At 42.1% G+C, this 19,962-nt stretch overlaps 2 protein-coding genes across 2 annotated transcripts in view; one reads left to right on the top strand and one right to left on the bottom strand.

Moving 5' to 3' along the window:
* The window catches only part of Smyd2 (SET and MYND domain containing 2), a 47,734-nt gene extending 45,010 nt beyond the window's left edge, over positions 1-2,724 (top strand). The window contains exons 11-12 of the mRNA XM_026379925.2: positions 932-1,040; positions 2,317-2,724. Of these exons, the coding sequence (XP_026235710.1) occupies positions 932-1,040; positions 2,317-2,397 (190 nt within the window). The 3' untranslated portion in view covers positions 2,398-2,724. The remainder of the gene's footprint in view (positions 1-931; positions 1,041-2,316) is intronic.
* A 2,710-nt stretch (positions 2,725-5,434) lies between these two features.
* Positions 5,435-19,962, bottom strand: part of Ptpn14 (protein tyrosine phosphatase non-receptor type 14) — a 177,393-nt gene continuing 162,865 nt past the window's right edge. The window contains exons 18-19 of the mRNA XM_077802266.1: positions 18,449-18,612; positions 5,435-13,073 (exon numbers count right to left, since the gene is read on the bottom strand). Coding sequence (XP_077658392.1) covers positions 12,945-13,073; positions 18,449-18,612 — 293 coding nt within the window. The 3' untranslated portion in view covers positions 5,435-12,944. The remainder of the gene's footprint in view (positions 13,074-18,448; positions 18,613-19,962) is intronic.

Here is a 19,962-nt window from a genome sequence, read left to right as displayed (position 1 = left end):
GGTAAGAAGTCCTCTCCCCTCATGCACACCTCTTTTGAGAAAGCAACAGCAGACTTGCGATTGTTCTCAGCTTTGTGATTGTTCTTCCAGCAGGGCCTTGCTGTGCTGGACCTTTTCTTAGCTTAGCCTCTCCTGGAGGCCCAGCTCTGCCCTGAGGGCTGCTGGTCCCAGGACTGCCTCCAGGAGGCAAGCTGCCTCCTACCGGGGCATTCAGCTGGACATAGTTTCAGGGTAGACTGGGTGGAATAGACTACGTGTAAATAAGCACCTCTTACACACTGTCACCTGCAAACTGCCTCCTACACCCTGTTCCCAGGGCAATGGCTCTTTCCTACGCAGACTCCAACAGTCAGCCCTCTTCTCAAACCAGAGAGTACCTTCTGGATACAAAACTCTGTGCTAGACAATAGTGAAGGAATGCCTAGAAGAAATGGGAGGTCTTTGCTTACTCCAGAGGGCTTATATTTTTGCTAAACCAATTTACAGAGTGTAGCAGAAAGATGGTGTCTTAGTACACTCGCACACACAGTGTCTTTTATGTTTCTAATGGGAGAGGATAGAACCGATTGCTGCCCTTATCATAAATGGGGCATTTAATTTAGAAAATGTTTTCCCAGAGCCTTGCTTTGGGTATACCAGGAGTAGGAAAATCTGGACCAAGATTGAATGTTGGATTCACAAATATTTTTGTGTAGGGTTTCTCTAGTGATTTTGATGTAGCTTTTTCAAAATGCAAAAAGTAGCTAGCATCTGTGATGAGGCGGTGGTATCAACCCATCCAAGCCCTGCCCATAGCCCAGCAGGATATGGAGCAACCCTCTGCCATGGAGTACTGGGTCTCAGGCTCAGGGGCCACAGGCTTCCTGTACCCAGTCCATGGTCCTCTGTGCAGTGCTGACGAGGCGGCCTGTTGTCTCTCCCTTTCTTCCAGTAAGCACTATCCCTTGTACTCCCTCAACGTGGCCTCCATGTGGTTGAAGCTGGGAAGACTGTACATGGGCCTGGAAAACAAAGCTGCCGGAGAGAAAGCCCTGAAGAAGGTATGTGTGGGACTCAAGGTCAGGAGTCCAGTGGCTGGGAGGCCTCCTTAATGGAGAAGCAGCTCCTGACCACCCTTCAGCCATAGGCTCAGGGGTGTGTTCAGCAGGTGGGGGTAGGTGCACAGCAGGAGGGGCTGGCTGAGATCACAGGCCCAGCCTGAGGACATGGCTGAGGAGGAGGGATACTACCCACCCCTTGGGAAGCCGTGGAAGTAGAAAGGCCACCAGTTGGGCCAGGAGACAGTGGCAAGGAATTCTCCATTTGTCCCTTTAGGATTCAAAATAAGGTGCCTGATGATGCATTTGCAGTTTCTAAAATGCACTCCATCATCATTCTTCCAGTACCAGTTAAACACTAGGACCCTTATGAGTTATTTCTCTTTTAATTCTCACAAAAGTGAGATAGGCTTTCCTGATGAAGGAAGTAAGGCTCAAGTGGCTGTAAGGAGCCTGGGTACGTGGCGGGGCCTTCCATCAAATAGGGGTCTTTCTGAGTTGAGAGTTTTAGTCCCTCCCAGTCATGCCAGGACCAGGGGTGGTGGGAGACTGGACTTGGGAGGCAGTTCCTCTTAGTGTGATGGCTCTTCTGTGCCTCCCCTTACAGTAGCTCAGAAACATACTCCTGGGTATTGATTCTCCTCGTTCTTTATGTGGAGGTTAACAGCACAGTGTAATCTGAGAAACAGTCCGTTTGCTCCTTCCTGTAAGAGACTGTTTATAATTGTTGTGGTCACAAACTAGGCCTGGAGGCCTAATTCTCCACATTCCCAATGGACTATTCAGGGAAATGGGCTAAGGCCTCACATCACAAATTGAAGGGTCAGGGCACAGCCAGGACAGAACTATGAATCAAACGAAAAATTTTCTTTAGACTATGGATTTTGTCATCTTGTTTATTGACTTAATGAGGCTGAAGGAAAATTATCCTGTTAGGTCATAATTGGAAAGTGTTGACAGTTATAGAAATACCTAGAATATTGGAGCAAAAGAATTTCATGAAAATAGTTTCTCTACATCATTTCTCCAGCTACTACCCTTCATATTTTTTGCAGAATGTCTTATTCAGTCCAAAGGATAACTGTTCGATTACCAGATAATCTTGTCTCATTTTTTTTGTAAGAAACTAGACTGTGGAGGAGAACAAAAGCTCTGGAAGCCAGTTTGCCTTCCATCCCTTAAAGCAGAGAAGTCCTCCTCGAATTCCAGTTCCCCTGGGCAGAGGTATGAGGAACTGGCTTTGAAGCTCTCATCTATTCTTTGTCTCGCTCTTTCCTAGGCCATTGCAATCATGGAAGTAGCTCATGGCAAAGATCATCCATATATTTCTGAGATAAAACAAGAAATTGAAAGCCACTGAAATTGCATCATTTCAGTTTTCATTCAGAAACCTTAAAGGATTTGAATATTTCAGATCTTATGCACCACTCCAGCATTTCTATAAACTAATTGGAATGAGAACACTTCTTGCACTTGCACATGCCATACTTTGAGGGTGTTCTTGATAGTTCACCATAATATTAATTTTGAATGCTTTCTTTTTTCTAAGAGGTAATGGCATGGTTTCATATAATATATACTGTGGACACACCGAGTTTTTAAAAATGCATTTATTTTTCCCTTCATGCCTATTGTAACATCCTGAACAAATTTGACTCATGTAAGAGAATAAAGATAGAGTACTCGAGGTTTGTGTTTGCCTCTGTCTATGGGGAGGATTTCCAAGGGTGGGAGCTTGGTCTACAGTGGAAGTGATACTTATTCTCCATCGTTCAGTGCACCTAGGTCTCCTCCCCAGAGGTGGGGTCAGGCAGCCCCTTTATTCTGCAGTTTGAATCGTCTCTCTGGTATCTTACGTGCTTAGAGCATGCATTACTTTCTTGGCCTTTTTTTCTTTTCCCCCTCACTGTCTGAAAGCAGTTTCCATCTCTCATTCCATTAACTGTTCTGTGCAGTACTCTCCTTTTTTGGAAAGCCTCCAGAGTAAGCTTGAGATGGAAAAAAAAATTTTTTCCTTACCAACTCTGTGTTGTGAGCAAACACTGATCTCTACCCACACAGCCAGCAGGAATCCAACTTTTTGCAGCTTAAAGCCTAGACAGCAGAAACCTAGGGAATTGTTTGTTAGCAACCATGGCACTAAAGGACACAGCAAGCACTCCTAAGTACAGGGATGTTTCTCAAGAAAAGTTTCTTGGCCAGGCGCAGTGGCACATGCCTGTAATCCCAGCAGCTTGGGAGACTGAGGTAGGAGAATCATAAGTTCAAAGCCAGTCTCAGCAATTTAGCAAGATCATGTCTCAAAATAAGAACATAAAAAGGGATGAGGATATGGCTCAGTGGTTAAGCACCCTTTTCACTCCCTGATATTAGGGGGAAAAAAAGTGTTTTACAGCCCAAAGAGAAGCACTTCCGCATCGGTTAAAAAATAAGCAAAGTCTGGTGGTGCTGACACTTGATTGTCTTTCATAATCATGATCTGAATACAGCTCAAATGGTGGTAGATCTGCTATGGTTTCTTCCCTTCTTTGTCCATACAGACCTTTCAGTTTGTTGCACATAGTGAGATTTATCCTCTTCTATGTAGTCCAGTAAGATATTTATTGAACATCTACTTATGCAAAATACTCAGTATCTCTTCAGTGCAAGTTGTAGTTCAGGGGAGTTTAGTGTTTTATGGATGCTAGTTTGCAGTCATGGAAGTAGTTCATGGCAGAATATCTGTAGATAAACCTAAAATAAGTTCACCATCTTTGACAAAGTTTCATAAAATTTATGAAATTTCTCAACAAGTAATACAAACATGAATGAAAAATGTGGACCATTCTTTCTTCCTCAGCAGCTCTGTCCTGAAGGTAAGACATCTGTAAACTTTATCTGGTCTCCCTTTTTCCCATGCTTGTATAAAGCATCTAAATAAAAGAGATTTAGAAAAAGGCAGAATGTGATATGATTTTGTAATCTGCTTCTCTGACTTAACATGGGCCTCTTTTCATTTCAGCACTTACAGATGTGGCTCGTTCTTGTTAGAGGCAGAACATTGCATTGAATGCAGAATCATAATTTATTCATAATTCTATTTATGGACAGGTGGTTTTGCCCAGCTTGATGCTATTACAAAATGCCACACTGAGTAGTGTAGGGGGGCGGGGAATAGATTCTAGGAAATATAATTTCAGGATCAAATAACAATCTTTTTAAAAATTTATATATGGCTACATTTCCTTAACAAAAACTTCACCAGGTATGAAATAGAATATAATCGCTTTGGTTTTCCTCTCCCTCATAACACGATACCATCATTTTTTTGGCCCAATCAAATGTGTGAAATACCTTGTTTTTTTGTGCACTTATTAGTGAGGATGGGCACGTCCACATATATTTAGAGATTATTGTATTTCTTCTGTGAATTGATATTCAATTCACGGCTGAGATGTTTTTACGAAACATGTCATGTTTTTCATTTCAGTGCTAAGGCCACCCAGAATTAGTGGTAGACTGCATGTGTTTATGGTCTCAGTCCCACAGGGCTGTACCCAATTCTGATACCAGTCACCATGATCACTGTCCCATTTCTGTCTGACCTGGTTACAGAGTCGGGGGACCCATACACCATTGCCCATTGTGTTCAACAATTTGCTACAATGGCTCCCCAAACTCCAGGAAATACTTTCACTTACTATTAGCAGTTTATTATAAAGGCTGCAAAATGGAACAGGCAAACGAAGAGGCTAAGCACATGAGATCTGACGCCATGGAGTTGGATTGCCCTGTTATTTATCATGAAGCACGAGCCCACCTCATTATGAAGGGGTCACTGGGTTTGTGTCATGGCAGCCAATTGGGTGGAAATCTGGGACACAGGGTGACAACCTTTCAATCCAGAGATGAAGTGAGCTGTTAAAAAGTCGAAAGACAAAATACAAGAATTTGGATTTTCAATAGCAGCCTGGTGCCTGCCTTTTCCACATCAACAATTTGGTGTCTGAGAGAATGACAGTGGAGGCCGAGGGGCTTGGAGTTTAATGAAGGTTATCACTGCTTTTGTGAGAAAGGCCATTTCCATACATTGTTCACTCCATTTGGCTAGTGATCACCACTCTGATTTCTTCTAACCAAGACAACTTTGAAAATTTCATACACAAATCTTCATTATGATCAGATTATACAGGGTAAAAGGTAGGTAGCAATAAATTGGCTTTATAAAGGCAGATTTTTCCTAGACACCTTTGCTTTGAAAAGAATCTTAGAGGAAAGGGATAGGTATATGCCTTCAACTAATGCCAACAGTGCTAAAGAGAAAGACTGTTTTCTCTGGAAAAAAAAAAAGGTTTATTGCATATGGAAATCAATAGATATCTTTTACAAAAAAAAAAGGTTAGAATAAAGATCTCACTTTGTAAAGGCACATATGAAACATTTTACAGCAATGACAAGGACAGTGAGAACATCATCTAGGACCAATATCTAAATAAGACTTTATAAAAACAGATAGAAAACAGTGCAAAAAATACTGTCAAAAGTCAGTTTTATACACCCCAATTGTGTATGAAACTGGCAAGCATAAGCTTATTTACTGATATAAAATAGCACATAGAATAGCATGCATAGTTTCATTTAAGGCTTTTAATATTATTAAACTGACAGGGAGTCTACACCAAAGTACAGTTGACATGACTACAGATAAAGTCACTCCCCAACTTAGGGAACGTCCTATAAACTCCTCAGTCCGTCTCCCCGCCATAACAACTGTAGTTTGGTAGTAAAGAGACTCGGCTTTCATCTTGCCAAGTACCAAGTGGCCTCCATGGGGAGGAGAATGTGTCCCCAGGATCCCAAGTCCCAACCTGGAATGCATTTCTCACCACAACAACATAATAGTTCCGTGGTTCCATTTGCAGGTCGGCCCATGAAACTCAACCAGTTCTGACACAGGCCTGTGTTTCAGCTGTGTTGGAAGTCAGTGGGCTTCTGTGGGCTGACCCAAGAACTTTAATAAGAACAAACTGGTTTCTAAATTGGGGACTTGCCTGAATATCATTTCAAAACAAAACCTATTAGACATCAATTATTTTGAAGGATAGCAAAATTCACAACATTTTACAAAACAGACCAAGGAGAGCATCACAATACTGAGATCACAGAGTACAACAGCCCAGTGGAACAAAATAGATTAGGCTGTTATTTGATGTAACACTAGTTACATAAGGTTATACATTTAATAGTCATCTGCATATGTAAATCTGTTTTCCCTCCCTCCCTCAACCAGGTTAGTTGACTTCTGAAGGCACAAGGGACACACACAGAATCGTCTCTAATGGAGAGTGTACCTTATATGTCTGAAGGATAATGTTAAAAGAATTTTAGGATTCCAAACAATGGCAAGAAAGTTCAGAAGAAACTGCAGTGAAATTTTACAGTGTTCAAGTTGGGGGTGGAGGGAATAGCTCTGAATGACAGTTTTGGTTCTATACTGAAAGTATTTACTAGCTAACACTGCAGTTGAGGGAGGAGGTGGGAGGCCCTGAGAAATGCCGAGAATGCCAGGCGCCCCTGCCCTGAGAGTCACCTGGCTAAACTCAAAGCAGCATTCCTGAGATTTTAGCAAAAGGTTTCACTCCAAGGCACAGAAAGATCCCAATCTCAGCTTTTTCATCTAAACCTTTTGTCAGATGAGATGGCATTTCTGTTTCCCTGAAGGAAGAGGTTATGGAAGAAAAGAACTTCCACACAGACTGGATGAACCGCTTATTCTGCCCTCCTAGATAACTGAATTATTGATCACAATCTACCTTTTGATGTTCCTTGGCAGCCCAGAGACACAAATCTGCCTCCCCAGATTGGTCAGTGTGTGTAGAGGCCATGATGAAGGGAACATGGTCCGGCGGCAAGAAGCTAGAAACCAATTAGACCACAGATGTCACCGCACCAATGTGAAGCTACCTAAGCTCACCTCAAAATAAATATTAAACACCATGGCAATCATTGTCGTAGGAGTGTTACCTACTTTTGCTTTCATTTGTTCTAATAATGATAGCTGTGATCACTGAGGGAACAAAAGGGTAAATAAGGACAGCTTCCCCAAGGCTGACAGTTTTCTAAGCTACTTCTGGTTATTTTCACTTGTCAGATCCAATTCCTGGAAACAGTAAGTTTTTTTTTTTTTTTAAAGAAAGATTAAAAGATTCCCTAGTTACATATTTTGTAGAGGTTCAAGACAATGATTCTCTATGACCAGACTAACTTCTGTAGGGGTTGCACAAATAGGGTACAGAAAGAAAAAAGTGTGCTCAAGAGATGAACCAGGAAGCAAATGGAAAAGCATGAAGAACCAGCAGAGCCTTGAGTGAATGAAACGCCCTAGGAATAAAGATGTGATGTAACACATGCTGCCTGAGAGATGGGAAACGAATGCAATTGCTGTGTTTATATTCTACAGTTTTGTGCTCTGGTTAGATACATGACCTATAAAGGAAAAACTTTCTGCAGTACCTGAGATCACTGGCGAGAGGAAACCTGGATGTTTGGGAGGTCTGCTCACTAACCCTGAGAGCTACGTCCTGAGCAGAGCCCTCAGCATAAGGCTGCGAGGAGAGGAAGGGCTACCGGTGCAAGATGAAAGATGTGCTCTTGAGCAGCTAACCCAGGCACACAGCATACACGGCATCATGGTTCATGATACTCACCCAGATGCCCCTCAGCTAGGAGGATGCAGTTGGACACTAGAAGCCAGGGTAAAACAGATCCCAGTGCTACAGCAATCTTTTCCCTGGGTGCCACTTCATAGTTTCCAACACTTGTGACATTGCACAAAGCAGGGTAGGGAATAGGAGAGACATTCCAGGGTATAAAAAATTGTGAATTAACATTTTCAGAGGAACATCAGGGCTAATCTAAAACCATTCTAATTCTTCTCTCCATGTATGTCTTATCTTTGGGCAAGCTTAGGGCACTAAGAATGATCCTGGTGGCCCAGAGCATGGCAGAAGGAATAGTGACTTTCTACACATATTGAGGTTGTCTTTGAGCTCCATCCCTCCTGCTTTAAAACTCAATGTCCCTGAAATTATTTGTTAAAATGGGAAAGCTGGACAAAGCTTTGAACAGTAGGAATGAATACACAGCCTTCCTTTTACTGCATCAAACAACAAATTATGCAGGCTGTGAAATCGATTGATGCCAGATACTGAATGCTAGGGTCAGGGATGTGTTAACAGGGAACTTTTTAGTTTCATCTTGAAAAAGAAGATACAGCTATATTAAGCTGAAAAAGATAAGAAAGGTAGTCTATTGGACAAAAATGCTTACCTACCTGAGTTTCTACTGGAAATGCAAAAGCTGGATAAAGGTTGGGCAAGCTAATGGTTGAATTTCACAGGGCCCTTTGAATAAATGGCTTCTGGACAACCTGGTTTCGCAGAATTTGGTTAGTTCACTCTCACATTTCTCCCAGGCACGTTGCTGTTACTTTAAAGATGTAGCAGCAAGGTATTTTGCCCCCAAATGACTTGGAAGCTGGGGTGAAAACAAGAATCATTCTGCCCACATTGTTTGGACATCAAGGGAAGTGTCAAAAGCAATTTAACACCTTAAAGTGTTATTTCTACCCTGTAGGACCAATTGGGATTATTTCCATCCTACAGAGTTAACTAAGTTGGTCACCCACCAAGTCTATTGGGAAATAAGCAGTTCCCATGGAAGGCCCACATTCTCCTTTGGTAAGATGGATGAATAGTTGCTCTGCTCATAAAAAGAAAGTGCCAAATAAGAGCATGAGATGTGTCTAATAAAAACCAATGGCGAAAATTCAAACATGGCAGCAGAAGGATCTTGGGTAAAATGGGAAAGCCGAATTCCCCACAAAACAACTTCTTACGTTAAGAGTCCAAGATTACTTGGTGTTTCTGAAAATTTCCTTCCCTGAGGAGCCCAACAGAGCTACCTATTCCTCAAACTGAGGAGGAATGGTGGATAGATTAACACCAACATGGGTCTGGACCAATCATATCCCCTGAATTTATGTTCCCTGGCATACATTCTGTCTAGAATATCCCTGTACTCTTCCCCCACCCTGCCTCTAGGGATTGGCATATCTTTACCAAATAAAAATCAATAATTATGCTTCTTCCCCCATCAAACACAGCGTTGGAAGTAAGAGTGAGATTAGATGGTACATTCTGTTTTTTGACTATGGACATCTTTGGGACCCATGTCATGTTTTCTAATGAATGGACTGAAGTCAGCTAATACAGATCAAAGTAGTCAATACATCAAAAAAGGTCAATAGTTGAAAATTCCATAAAAATGTACTTGATGGCCAACCCAGCCTGTCAGAATCAACCATGCACTATCACCTCTGCCAAAAGCGACTTCTGAGCCCTGGGAGACAGCCTGTTCACCTTGTAGGGGAGGATCACAGCAGCAAGGCCATGTGCTCACAAGCCAGGCTGCCCACCACACACACTTTTGTGTTCATTAGCGCTTCCTTAGAGAAAAGACATAAGGCATTGGGATCCACTGTATCGGGGAAGAAACAAACTGTACATAGTAGGTTGACCCATATGAAGTTTTTATGTTCATAGAAAATAGGCTTAATTAGTGGAAATTACATATGGGTCAACCTATATTAAACTAGAAAAGGAAAACAAAAAGCAGTTAACTGGATAAAAATGCTGACTTACTATGCCTATCAGAATTTGGAACTGCAAAGCAGAAGCCAAAAGAAGGCAGGATAAAGGCTGAGTATGAGCCAGTGGTTGAGTCCCATAGCCTGTCTTTAGCAGAGTCCCAAAAGACCCTCTATCCAGGCTAATGGAAACCGACTCAGGTAAATAATGACTGTCGTTATAATCAAAAAGTAGTTTGTCTTCTTAATCTAGAACCACAAAGGTTGGAAAAGTAAAACTGTCTCAGTTTAAGCTCCTTGAAAGTTTATTCCTCATCAATTCCCTGTGGAGACGTTTTTACCTTCCTGATCTCGTGGCTCATCTCCAAATGAGCATAGAAGCTGGTTTGTCTTTACTCTCATATAAATAAATGTCTGACATACCTCTCTAATGCAGCTAGATCCTCTTGTGTACTTTGTATCCAGGGAAAAATCTGTGTGTGTCTCCCAAGAACCCCACAAAATATAGCCCAGCAGGACACTTCACAGCATTGCCAGCAAGCTTATCTTCATCTCAAGGATGAAGACATCAAATTCAGCCCCGGGATCCAGGGACCATGCTGAACAAGGATGATCACTTTAGGTCAACATATCTAAATGAATGCAAATGAAAGAAGCAAAATATCTCAACTGGAAAACTTCAAAACTAGAGGTTGGAAAATATTAGATAGCCTTTGTGTGAGAGGATACCTTTTATTACCACCATTTTTTAATTTTCTCCCTTCAAATCCAAACTGCAGCAATAGACCCTGACAGCTCTAGCTTCAGACTTGATACATCATCAGGAAGTAATTCCAAAAGCTCTAACTAGATAACTAATTTAATAAACTTTGCTTCAAGGTTTATTCCTTGGCTTGCTTCCCAGATATAAAGCATCTCTGGGCAATTATTATGCAGATGCCACTAGAAACACTTTGAATGGCTGCTGATAATTTAACAGGAGATACACTGGCATTCACTGGAGATGTGAAGAGGAATGCAAAATGTGCTAAAGAACCAGAAGCATTTGCTTTTAAAAATGAAATATGTGGAATAACTTTTAAATGTTTTCCTCTGGGTTTCAATATAAACTTTGGCTAGGAAGTTGGATATAAGACCTACTTCCTCTCTGCCATCTTGTGCATTAATGAATATTCTGATAGCATAACCCTTTTCATTGGGTTTCAATGAAGCCCAAAAGTGATGAGCTCAAAGAGACATCAACTTTATATGCTGCCCGCAGGAGACATTTTAACAGTATTCACATTAGGGCTTAGAGTTAAAAGATAAATACTGAAGGTATCATTGTACAATAAACTAGTAACTGAGACAGTTCTTAGAATATTCCAAGGATGAAAAGTCTCTTGAGGAAAGGATGTCAATACTTTTCTGCCTGCTGATGAGCTTCTCTGTTCCATTTAAAACACATGTGGTACTAATGGTTTTCTTTCAGAACATATACCCAAACTCCACAATCTACAAAGCTCAGTTCAAGTAAAGCCTCTATAACTGCATCACACACCTTTTGTATAGAAGAAAAGAGAGGAAGTTCTCCAGATATTCTGAGTGTAAATATACCGAACCACACCCAATAACACACTGGCCCACAGTGGAAGGAACTGGTTGGTACCTCTTCCAAATGAGTTAATGGGGAATCTGGTTTCATAGGCAGCTATTAGTATGTGGGATGGGAGTCACAAGAGCAAGCTCTCTTTGGTCAGTGTGATGTCATTCTTTTTCTCTTTTCACTCAGGAAAAAAAAAAAAAAAAACAGCAATGGAGTAAGGCAGGTAGAACACCCACCATGTTCTAAGAACAAAAACCCCAACCAAAAAGTGTGTCCAAGAAAAACTAGATATAGAAAAGGAAATTCCCCAGAATTCAGGAAGATGGAAAATGTGTGATACATGATTTATTGTATAATAACCTAAGAAATTCAGAAGGACTCTGATGAATGAAGTCATAGGAAGAAACTAATAAGAACCAAGCTTTAAACTGGTGGTGGTTCACACTATAACTGACCAGAGAGTGGGTTACATGGAGTAAAGGGAGCAATGGGAGACTCTGAAAGACGAATTCTACCATCTCATCAGGGTGGCAAGATTTGGAATACAGGGTCCTGAGAGAGATTAACTACACTCTTGTAGGCCAAAGCCTGGAGATGATACCAGCACAGTGAGGGTCACATTGTGGGTGACTCCTGGCCAGGGCCCCTGCTAACTAAGTGCCAAACAGCTCCTAGAAATTAGTTTCGTCAATGGTTTTCTTTATAACCTTTTCCATGACTGTGATTGAGAGAAAAACGGAGTGCACCCAGCACCTCAACCTGCAGGATCTTGTCCAGCACATATTTGATATTTAAATAAACAATATCAAGACCCTGCCCAACTCTGTTCTTTACCCACCCTGAGCCATTATCCTCTCTCAATCAGGCAAGAGGCCGAGTTGCACAGATGGCCTGGCCCAGGGCCTCAACATCAGCAGCCTGGGGTTTGAGAAAACAGAGAGAAGCAGCAGATATACAGGGTACAGTCCCAGCAGAAAGATAAGCTCCAGAGCCCAGAATAAGGGGTGGTTGAGAAAGACGCAAAGAGCTCCTCATTTGCCTGAAAGATGTCACTATGCCCTATAAAGGGAGAATTTTCTCTCGATGTTCTCTTCTTCAACTTAAGCTTTTGGGGACATAGGAGGGCAAGAAAAGAGATTATAGAGGATAAGGGCAGAAAGGGAGAGGAGAGGAAAGTGACTGTCTATCCAGGGCTCATGAGCCCCCAGAATATGACAGAATAATATGTTTTCTTCAGTAAAGGGTCTTGGCCGTTTTCTTTATATTTCAGGATGAATTCATTTTCTTGCCATCTTTGATTTGGACATGAGCAATTAATTAAGCTGATGAATTTCAGGATGGGCTACAAATCTGGCTTCAGCTTCACTAGAGATGTGTTCCCTTATGCCTCTGCCCCAAAATGACCCACCATACAACCTTCCCTCCTGACATATTACAATGCAGATCAGTCAAAATGTGGTTCAAATGAAAAGTACTATATTAATATGAAAACTGCATTATAATAATTCACAAAAGTTATTCCAAAGGGGGAAAAATAAATTATCTCATATAAAATAATACATGACATTTCGGGGTAATCTTGGCTCCTGGCCTATTGCCAGCCATCTGCCCCCAGCTGGGGGAGCAGATGTTGTCTGGAGGTGATTCCACCTGCAGGATGGAGCTGGATCCCTCCTCCAGGATCTGGATTTGGAGATTAAATGAGTCTGGAGTTTTGTAGAAACTGGATGAGGACTTGGTAGACAAACTTGTACTGAGTGATGGTCTGGATCATGAACATTCTTTGCTCCCTGAGGAGCCTCAGCATCATGGGGACTTCCACCTTCTGCAAGAAAAGAGAAAAGACACAAATCCTGAGATGGGAAACTTTCTTCAGGTGATTCTTCATCTGCTCATTCAGGAAGCATTCACCCACTGACCACACCCAGGTACAGACAAAGAAAAGGACCCTGGCCCCACTAGGTTTTAGGAATCAGAGTCTATACCAGTAATTAGAGAACTTGATCACCAGTTGTCACTGGTGTGATATTTTAAATATAGCCTAGACTGCTAGATAAAACTTAGAGGCTGGGGGTCAACCCAATTGCTACTGTCAAATCTGCCAGACCCAATGACAGGATTTCAGGCATCTCTGGGTCTTGTGTAAAGGAAGGAGCATAATGTGTTCCTTTAACAGCAGGGTATGGCCTTGCCCATGTTAGGTGCAATTCCTCAGTATGCACCTACAGGATCAAATGATGAAATGCATGCAGAGAATTTAATGAATGAATGCAACTCATAAGTGTATTGTTAATGTGATTATGTCCATCTTGCTGTCTCTCAGGACTGTGGTCATGATTAAGCAAGATAATGTATATGATAAGCCTTTGAAACATCAAAGCATCTCTGAATACCAGTTTGCAGTAAAGGACTTTCACTAAAAATATCTTGAGTATTAAGTAAGACTGCCTGTGTAGGAATCCTTTGAGAACACAGCTCTCTTGAATGGAAGGAAATTAATACCTTGGGTCATTGGTGCTGACACAGACCAGAGACTGTCCCCGTGACCCCTCACCTTCACTATTTCTACCTTCCCCAACCAGCCAGCCATGCACAGCTGAATAGCCACTGGGCTGTGAGGCCACTGTGCCTAGCCACTCACTCTGATCTAGGAGAGGTCAACCCAAAACAGATGGTACCCATGAAGTTATCAAGGATGGAGAAAGCACTCAAAGTTACATAATAAAAACTGATCTGCATGCCATACTTTGTAACCTCCAAACCTTGAAAAATAATCTCAGTTATTTCCAAACTTTGGGTAGCTATGATAACAGGGGCCATCCTTAGAAGTCATTCTTATCAAAACCAACTAAAGAATGTACTCCACAGACTTAAAGAGACACAGTCAAGTCCTGGGTAATAATGACAACAAAGGCATATGAATCCCCAAACTATTAATCAAAATGTAGAGCTGAGTTTATAAGCCTCTAACAACAAATGGGTCTTTGCCTAAATTACACTCTAATGTGATCTCTGTCAGGCTGGAGTGGTGGCTCAGTGTTACAGCCCTTGTCTAACACATGTGAGGCACTGGGTTTGAACCTCAGTGCCACATAAAATAAATAATAAAGGTACTTTGCCCATTTACAACTAAAAAATAAATAAAAATTTTAAAAAATAAAGTGGTTTGTCATGATATACAACAATCAAGAGACAACTAATGATGGACTGAATTAATGTTTGACGGCTGCTGCTCTGTGTTGGGCACTGAAGAGTTGGGGGCAGAGAACAAGGCCACCAAAGGCTTTGACAGGGGAGGTAGGGTGCACAGGAGCTTGGTGCACAGGAGCTCAGAGCGCAGAGCTCTGACAACCTGATGAGGTTTCTTCTGTGGAATCCCAGTTCTAGCACTTCCTGGGCATATTACTTCATGTACCTGTGACTCAGTTTCTCTTCTGTTACATAAGAGCACTAAGAGAACTCTCAGTGTTACTGTGAAGGCCTTTTGAGTTAAAGCCACAAGGCTCATGGAATGGTGACAATGCATGGTGAAGGCTAAATATAGGACAGCTGCTATTTCCACTGTTATTATCACTACCTCTGCCTGTCCCGCCTCCTCCATCACCCAGCTCTGGTACAGACCTCCACCACTACCAACAAGCCACCTCCCGTTTTTCAACCACTACACCTCCTCATTTTCCACCTTCCCCACCACTATCTCCTCCTCCACCATCTCTACCACTACCTCCTCTTTCCCACCACCATCCACCTCCTCCTCCTCTACCTCCACCACCACCTCCTTTACCCCTACACTTACCACCACACCTTCACCTTCTCTACCACTTCCACCCCACCGCCATCTTCCCCACATTCTACCTCTTCCACATCTACCATCCCCTCCACCTCCTGCACCCCATTTCTAAGTCTTCCCCATCATCACCTCCCCTTCCTCCTCTACACTGCCAGCACCTCTCACCATTTCCTTCAGCACTACCACCATCCTCATCTCTAGAATCTATACAACTTGGCCCCCAAACCAATTTATTTTCTCTTTCTGATACAGAGTAGTTGGAAACAAAGCAAAGAAGGTTCCCCTGGTCCTCAATGAGAGGATTTTAACTACCCTAAAGATTCACTCCCACAGGCTCTGCTGCTAACTGCCCTGTACCCTGGCCTACTGCCAACCATCTGCCCCCAACTGGGGGAGCAGATGTTGTCTGGAGGTGATTCCACCTGCAGGATGGAGCTGGATCCCTCCTCCAGGATCCGGATCTGGAGATTAAATGAGTCTGGAGTTTTGGAGAAACTGGATGAAGATTTGGTAGACAAACTTGTACTGAGTACACTTATGAGGAGTGGATCTTTGCTCAATTTCACCCAGAGGACATTTTCTCCTCCTCACTCAGTGAAGGAGAGAGAACTTATTTGGGAACAGCAGCAAGATCAAGACATCTTTTCCTTGGCTAGTGAGAATGGCACCTTTTGTAATGACTTGTGGCTGCCCAGGCAGCCACATCTCGAGGATCAAGAGAGAAGCTTGAAAAAGGAAGAACAGGTGCTCCCTGGCAAATGTGTGAGCAGGAAGATGTTGTTATTAACACTCAGTGACCAAAAGCACTGGGTCATGGGGAAGCTTCACAGAGCAGCCCAAGAGAGCTATCCCTTCCAGTCCCCAACTCGCAGCTACCAACCTTGCTGTAAGCATCTCTGATTCAGTATTTATGCTCAACTTTTCTATTTACAAATGAGACTAAGAGGGAAAAGTGCAAGAAACAGAAATGCCATTTTGCTGACAAACCCACATGAATTACAAGCTAAAATATAAAGTAAGCTAAATCCAGCTGTGTAAAGAAGGCAAAAAAATTTTGGACAAGAGACACACGGGACACATGATTCCATATTCATTTGTCAAAACCTCTGTTTAAAACACAAAATAGCTACACACATTCCACTCTTATTTTGAAATGTAGGCTTGAATCTGACTAGACAGGACTGAAACAGCTTCAGAACAAAGTAGAGTTTTTTTCCCTTCACCATCCACCAATAGCAATTATGGGAAACAGGACCGATAAGGCTGGCTATATTTGTGCCGGGGAAAAGGAAGTGAAAAATATGAGTCATCTTGCTATCTTTGAGTATCAATGGAAACAGAAGTTCTTTTTGGATTGACCACATACAAGCAAGGAATGTTCTGGCATGCAGTTGGGCACTGAGGAAACCCTCTGCCTTTGGACATACCATGGAGTACAACCTTTCCAAGTCTCAGGAGTCCACAGGAAGTTCTACCAGCCCATCCCTCACTGTACCACAGGGCTGGCTTTGATGGGTACTGTTTGTGTCCCTATAATATCAGGTGAGCAATGGACCTCATGTCATGCTTCATGGAACCACAGTGCTTGATGGGTCTCCAAAGAGCTCCGAACAATCTTTCATGTCAGACGAGACGGGCAGAATAGTCGCTCGAGTTGAAAAGGGGAAGAGGCCACTGAAGAAGAGTGGCAGGAAGTGAAAGAAGGGATGATTTGGTGAAAACAGTGATATGAGAGGAAGTGGAAGTGGAAGGTGGTGGCGGCAGTCTCCTCCTTGCACTGAAGCCACCAGGGCCACCAGCGTAAGCATAGACACCTGCAAACCATGTGCACACTGATTCCACTGTACCTCATTCCATTTTCCTGAAGGACTGAGACTTAGTGTCAAGTTATTCAGATACTTCTAGTAGTGACAGGGTACAGAGAAATCCACAGGTGAGACAGAGTGATTTTAAAAAAAAACAGAGGAGACAATGACATTTCTGCTTTGTGATCTCAACTTATTCCACAGTAAGAGTTTATCAGCAAGTTTCATGTTTTGTTTTGTTTGGGTTTGGGTTTGGATTTATGGTTTTAAATATTAGGCTACAGTTGGGATAGCTCCTATCTTCTAGTAGCATAAAATTCCTTTGTGCAGACTGAAAGTCTCCAAACTTTACCTTTTTATAGGCAGGAGTTTTAAAATCCTTTGCAAGTACATGTTAAGTTTAAACAAGGGACTTATTTAAACTTAACATGTACTATTTTCCTATTAGTCTCAACACAACAAATTTCATAGGGCAATATTTAATCTGATGCTCAACCTACTGAAGCTAGTCAGTAAGCCTGTGTATTAGCATATCAATTTCTCCATTATAACATTCTACAATTTTAAAACTTCCAAATCACTACCAGAGTTTCCTTGCATCTTCCAAGCCTTATGGTTTGGAAATAGAACAGAACCAAATGGCATGAGGCATTAATACCTCTACATAGTAGAGGTGAGAATGATGAGGGAGTGGGAAGTAAAAGCCCTTCAAATGGCCAAAATACATTTTACTGTCATATGTAACTAGAAATAAAAATATAAAAACAACAACAACAACAACAACAACAAAACAGCCTGGGCTGGGGGTAGAGCTCAGTAGCAGAGTGCTTGCCTTTCCAAGCATGCACCAAGTCCTGGGTTCCATCCTAGCACCACAAAAATAAATAAATAAATGAATAATTGAAACACAACCTGATAGCCTCATGTTAACAGAAGGCAGAACTGTCCTTCAGCCCTCGGTTGTTGTTCCAGCCTCTCAGTGTAACGCCCTGATTGTACAGCAGGTAAGGGAATGTCACAGGCCCAGCAGCAGCACACTTCTGCAGGAAACATAGCCACAGGGCAGTCCAGGCCAAGACCAATAATGCCAGTGTGCTCAGAGCATCTCCTGCTGTGCTTACCACACAGCTGCCCAACTAGACAAGAGCAAATGCCCTCTTTAAATAAAAACATCCCTCTGAAGAATGAAAAACATCTTCTGAGCCAATAAATCTGCACATAGGATTAGGACAAGACACCTCCCAGAAATGTAAGACACAACTAAACTACGTTTGGCAAAATAACTCACTTGGGAAATCACCCACAATAAAACCAGACTGTCTACTTCGGGAAGTAGACGCCAACTAAGGCCAGATTTTCTGGAAGTTTCCTAACTCAGACTCTCATTTCTTCTATATTATTTTAGGTACCTACACAGAGCAGGGAGAGGCCCAAACCAGAAGGACTATAAATGTCAGACTCAAACTTGGAACAATGGGTCTGGATAACTGTTGGAGAGAGAAAGGAAATTAACCATTGAACTTGAGAGGGCACAGGCTGGGTGTGGCCATGGTACAGATTTGTCCCCAAGGTGGAGCATTCAGAAAGAATCCCAGAATGACTCACTTCATTATGCTCCAGGCAGTAGATCATCAGCTCAGACAGAATGACCACTCCGGTCCTTCCCACCCCAGCACTGCAGTGGACCACGATGGGGGGGTGCTGGCTCTGGGTGCCTTCTAACATGCTGTTGGTATGGCGACGGACTGACTGGATCTCCTCCAAGTAGGCTGCAGGACAAAATGCAAATATCGTCACCCAGGTCCTACATGGCTTTACATACAAGTGTTGGGGGCTGGGCACAGGAGCAGAACGACTGGTAAATTTTTTTTTTTAAGTGACAATAATTTGCAGTTCTTATAAGACAATAATTATTGGTCTGGTACCTGCTGTATAGTCCTGGATCCAGAAAGGACCAGCTGGGAGTCAATTAGTCCATGGGAGAATTTGTACTTTAAATTAAATAGTTCTTTTTTAAAAATCAAATTCTATTTCCCCCTCTGCAAATCCCTAAGTCCCTCAAGCAGATGATTCTAGACATTACTTACAGCAATTTCTCCTATTAACAGACTGGGATCAGAACAACAGCTAAGTCCCCTTGAAACGCCCGCTTGTCAGAGCCGATTTCTGGTGGGGAAAGAGCATCCATCTGCCACGTCCCCCTTCCCCTCACTGAAAAAGTGAATGTCAACTGAGGCTTGACTTCATTTTTGGATTTAAAAATAGACTTTGGGGAGTCCGCTTTTCAGCACGATTCCTATGGGGTTATGTGAGCCGCTCAAGAGGAACCCTGCTTCTGAAGGCAACATGCATAGGGGGTTTAGGGGGTCTCGGCACCCCCAACCCCTTCTAACATCTGCCTCGCCCAGCGGGGCAGCACTAGGGTCTGCTCACAACTCCAACTGGCACAGAAGAACAATTATAGCAATCTAAGCCATAATGACTTTTTTTTTTTCATAGTCACAGAAAAAGGGAAGTATATAAATATAATCCTCAGACAATCCAAAAATCAGAAAAAGCCAATTAGTAATTTAGATATTCCAGTAGTTAAGGGAAGAAACAGGCTTAAAAGTTCTTGATACTTGGAAAACTTTACCTTCATGCAACAGCATTTACAAGGCTATAAGGTAAATGCTATAATTGTTGAAGAGAAAAAAAGCACATGTACCATTCCAGTAATTTAAAAGCATTTATTTATATTTAATTAATAAGTATCAATACTTTGCTTTACAACTTGATCCAATTACAAAAATAATTTGAAGTAGTTAACAAAATAGACAAACTACTATTATCACTTTTATGATGATGACTACTTAGAAATAACACTAGTTGTACTGATTGGAGCCTTACAACTAGCAGGAATATAAAATGAGGTAGAACAAAACAAAAAGACATACTGAGGTGAACAGAGAGAAAGATAACTCTATTGGGTACCATCATGAACTAAATATGATGCGCAGAATTCTCATCGCAATTTTTCTGCAAGGAGAAAAGATGCCAAGTCACTGAGTTTCTGTCTGAAAAAGGGTCACATACAAGAGACACAGCTTTTCTTGACCTAAATCAAAAACCCAGCTACT

The sequence above is a fragment of the Urocitellus parryii genome, chromosome 9 (assembly GCF_045843805.1).
Source record: "Urocitellus parryii isolate mUroPar1 chromosome 9, mUroPar1.hap1, whole genome shotgun sequence".
Classification (NCBI taxonomy): domain Eukaryota; kingdom Metazoa; phylum Chordata; class Mammalia; order Rodentia; family Sciuridae; genus Urocitellus; species Urocitellus parryii.
Note: the sequence above shows the minus strand (reverse complement) of the source record. Positions and strands in the feature narration are given on the sequence as shown.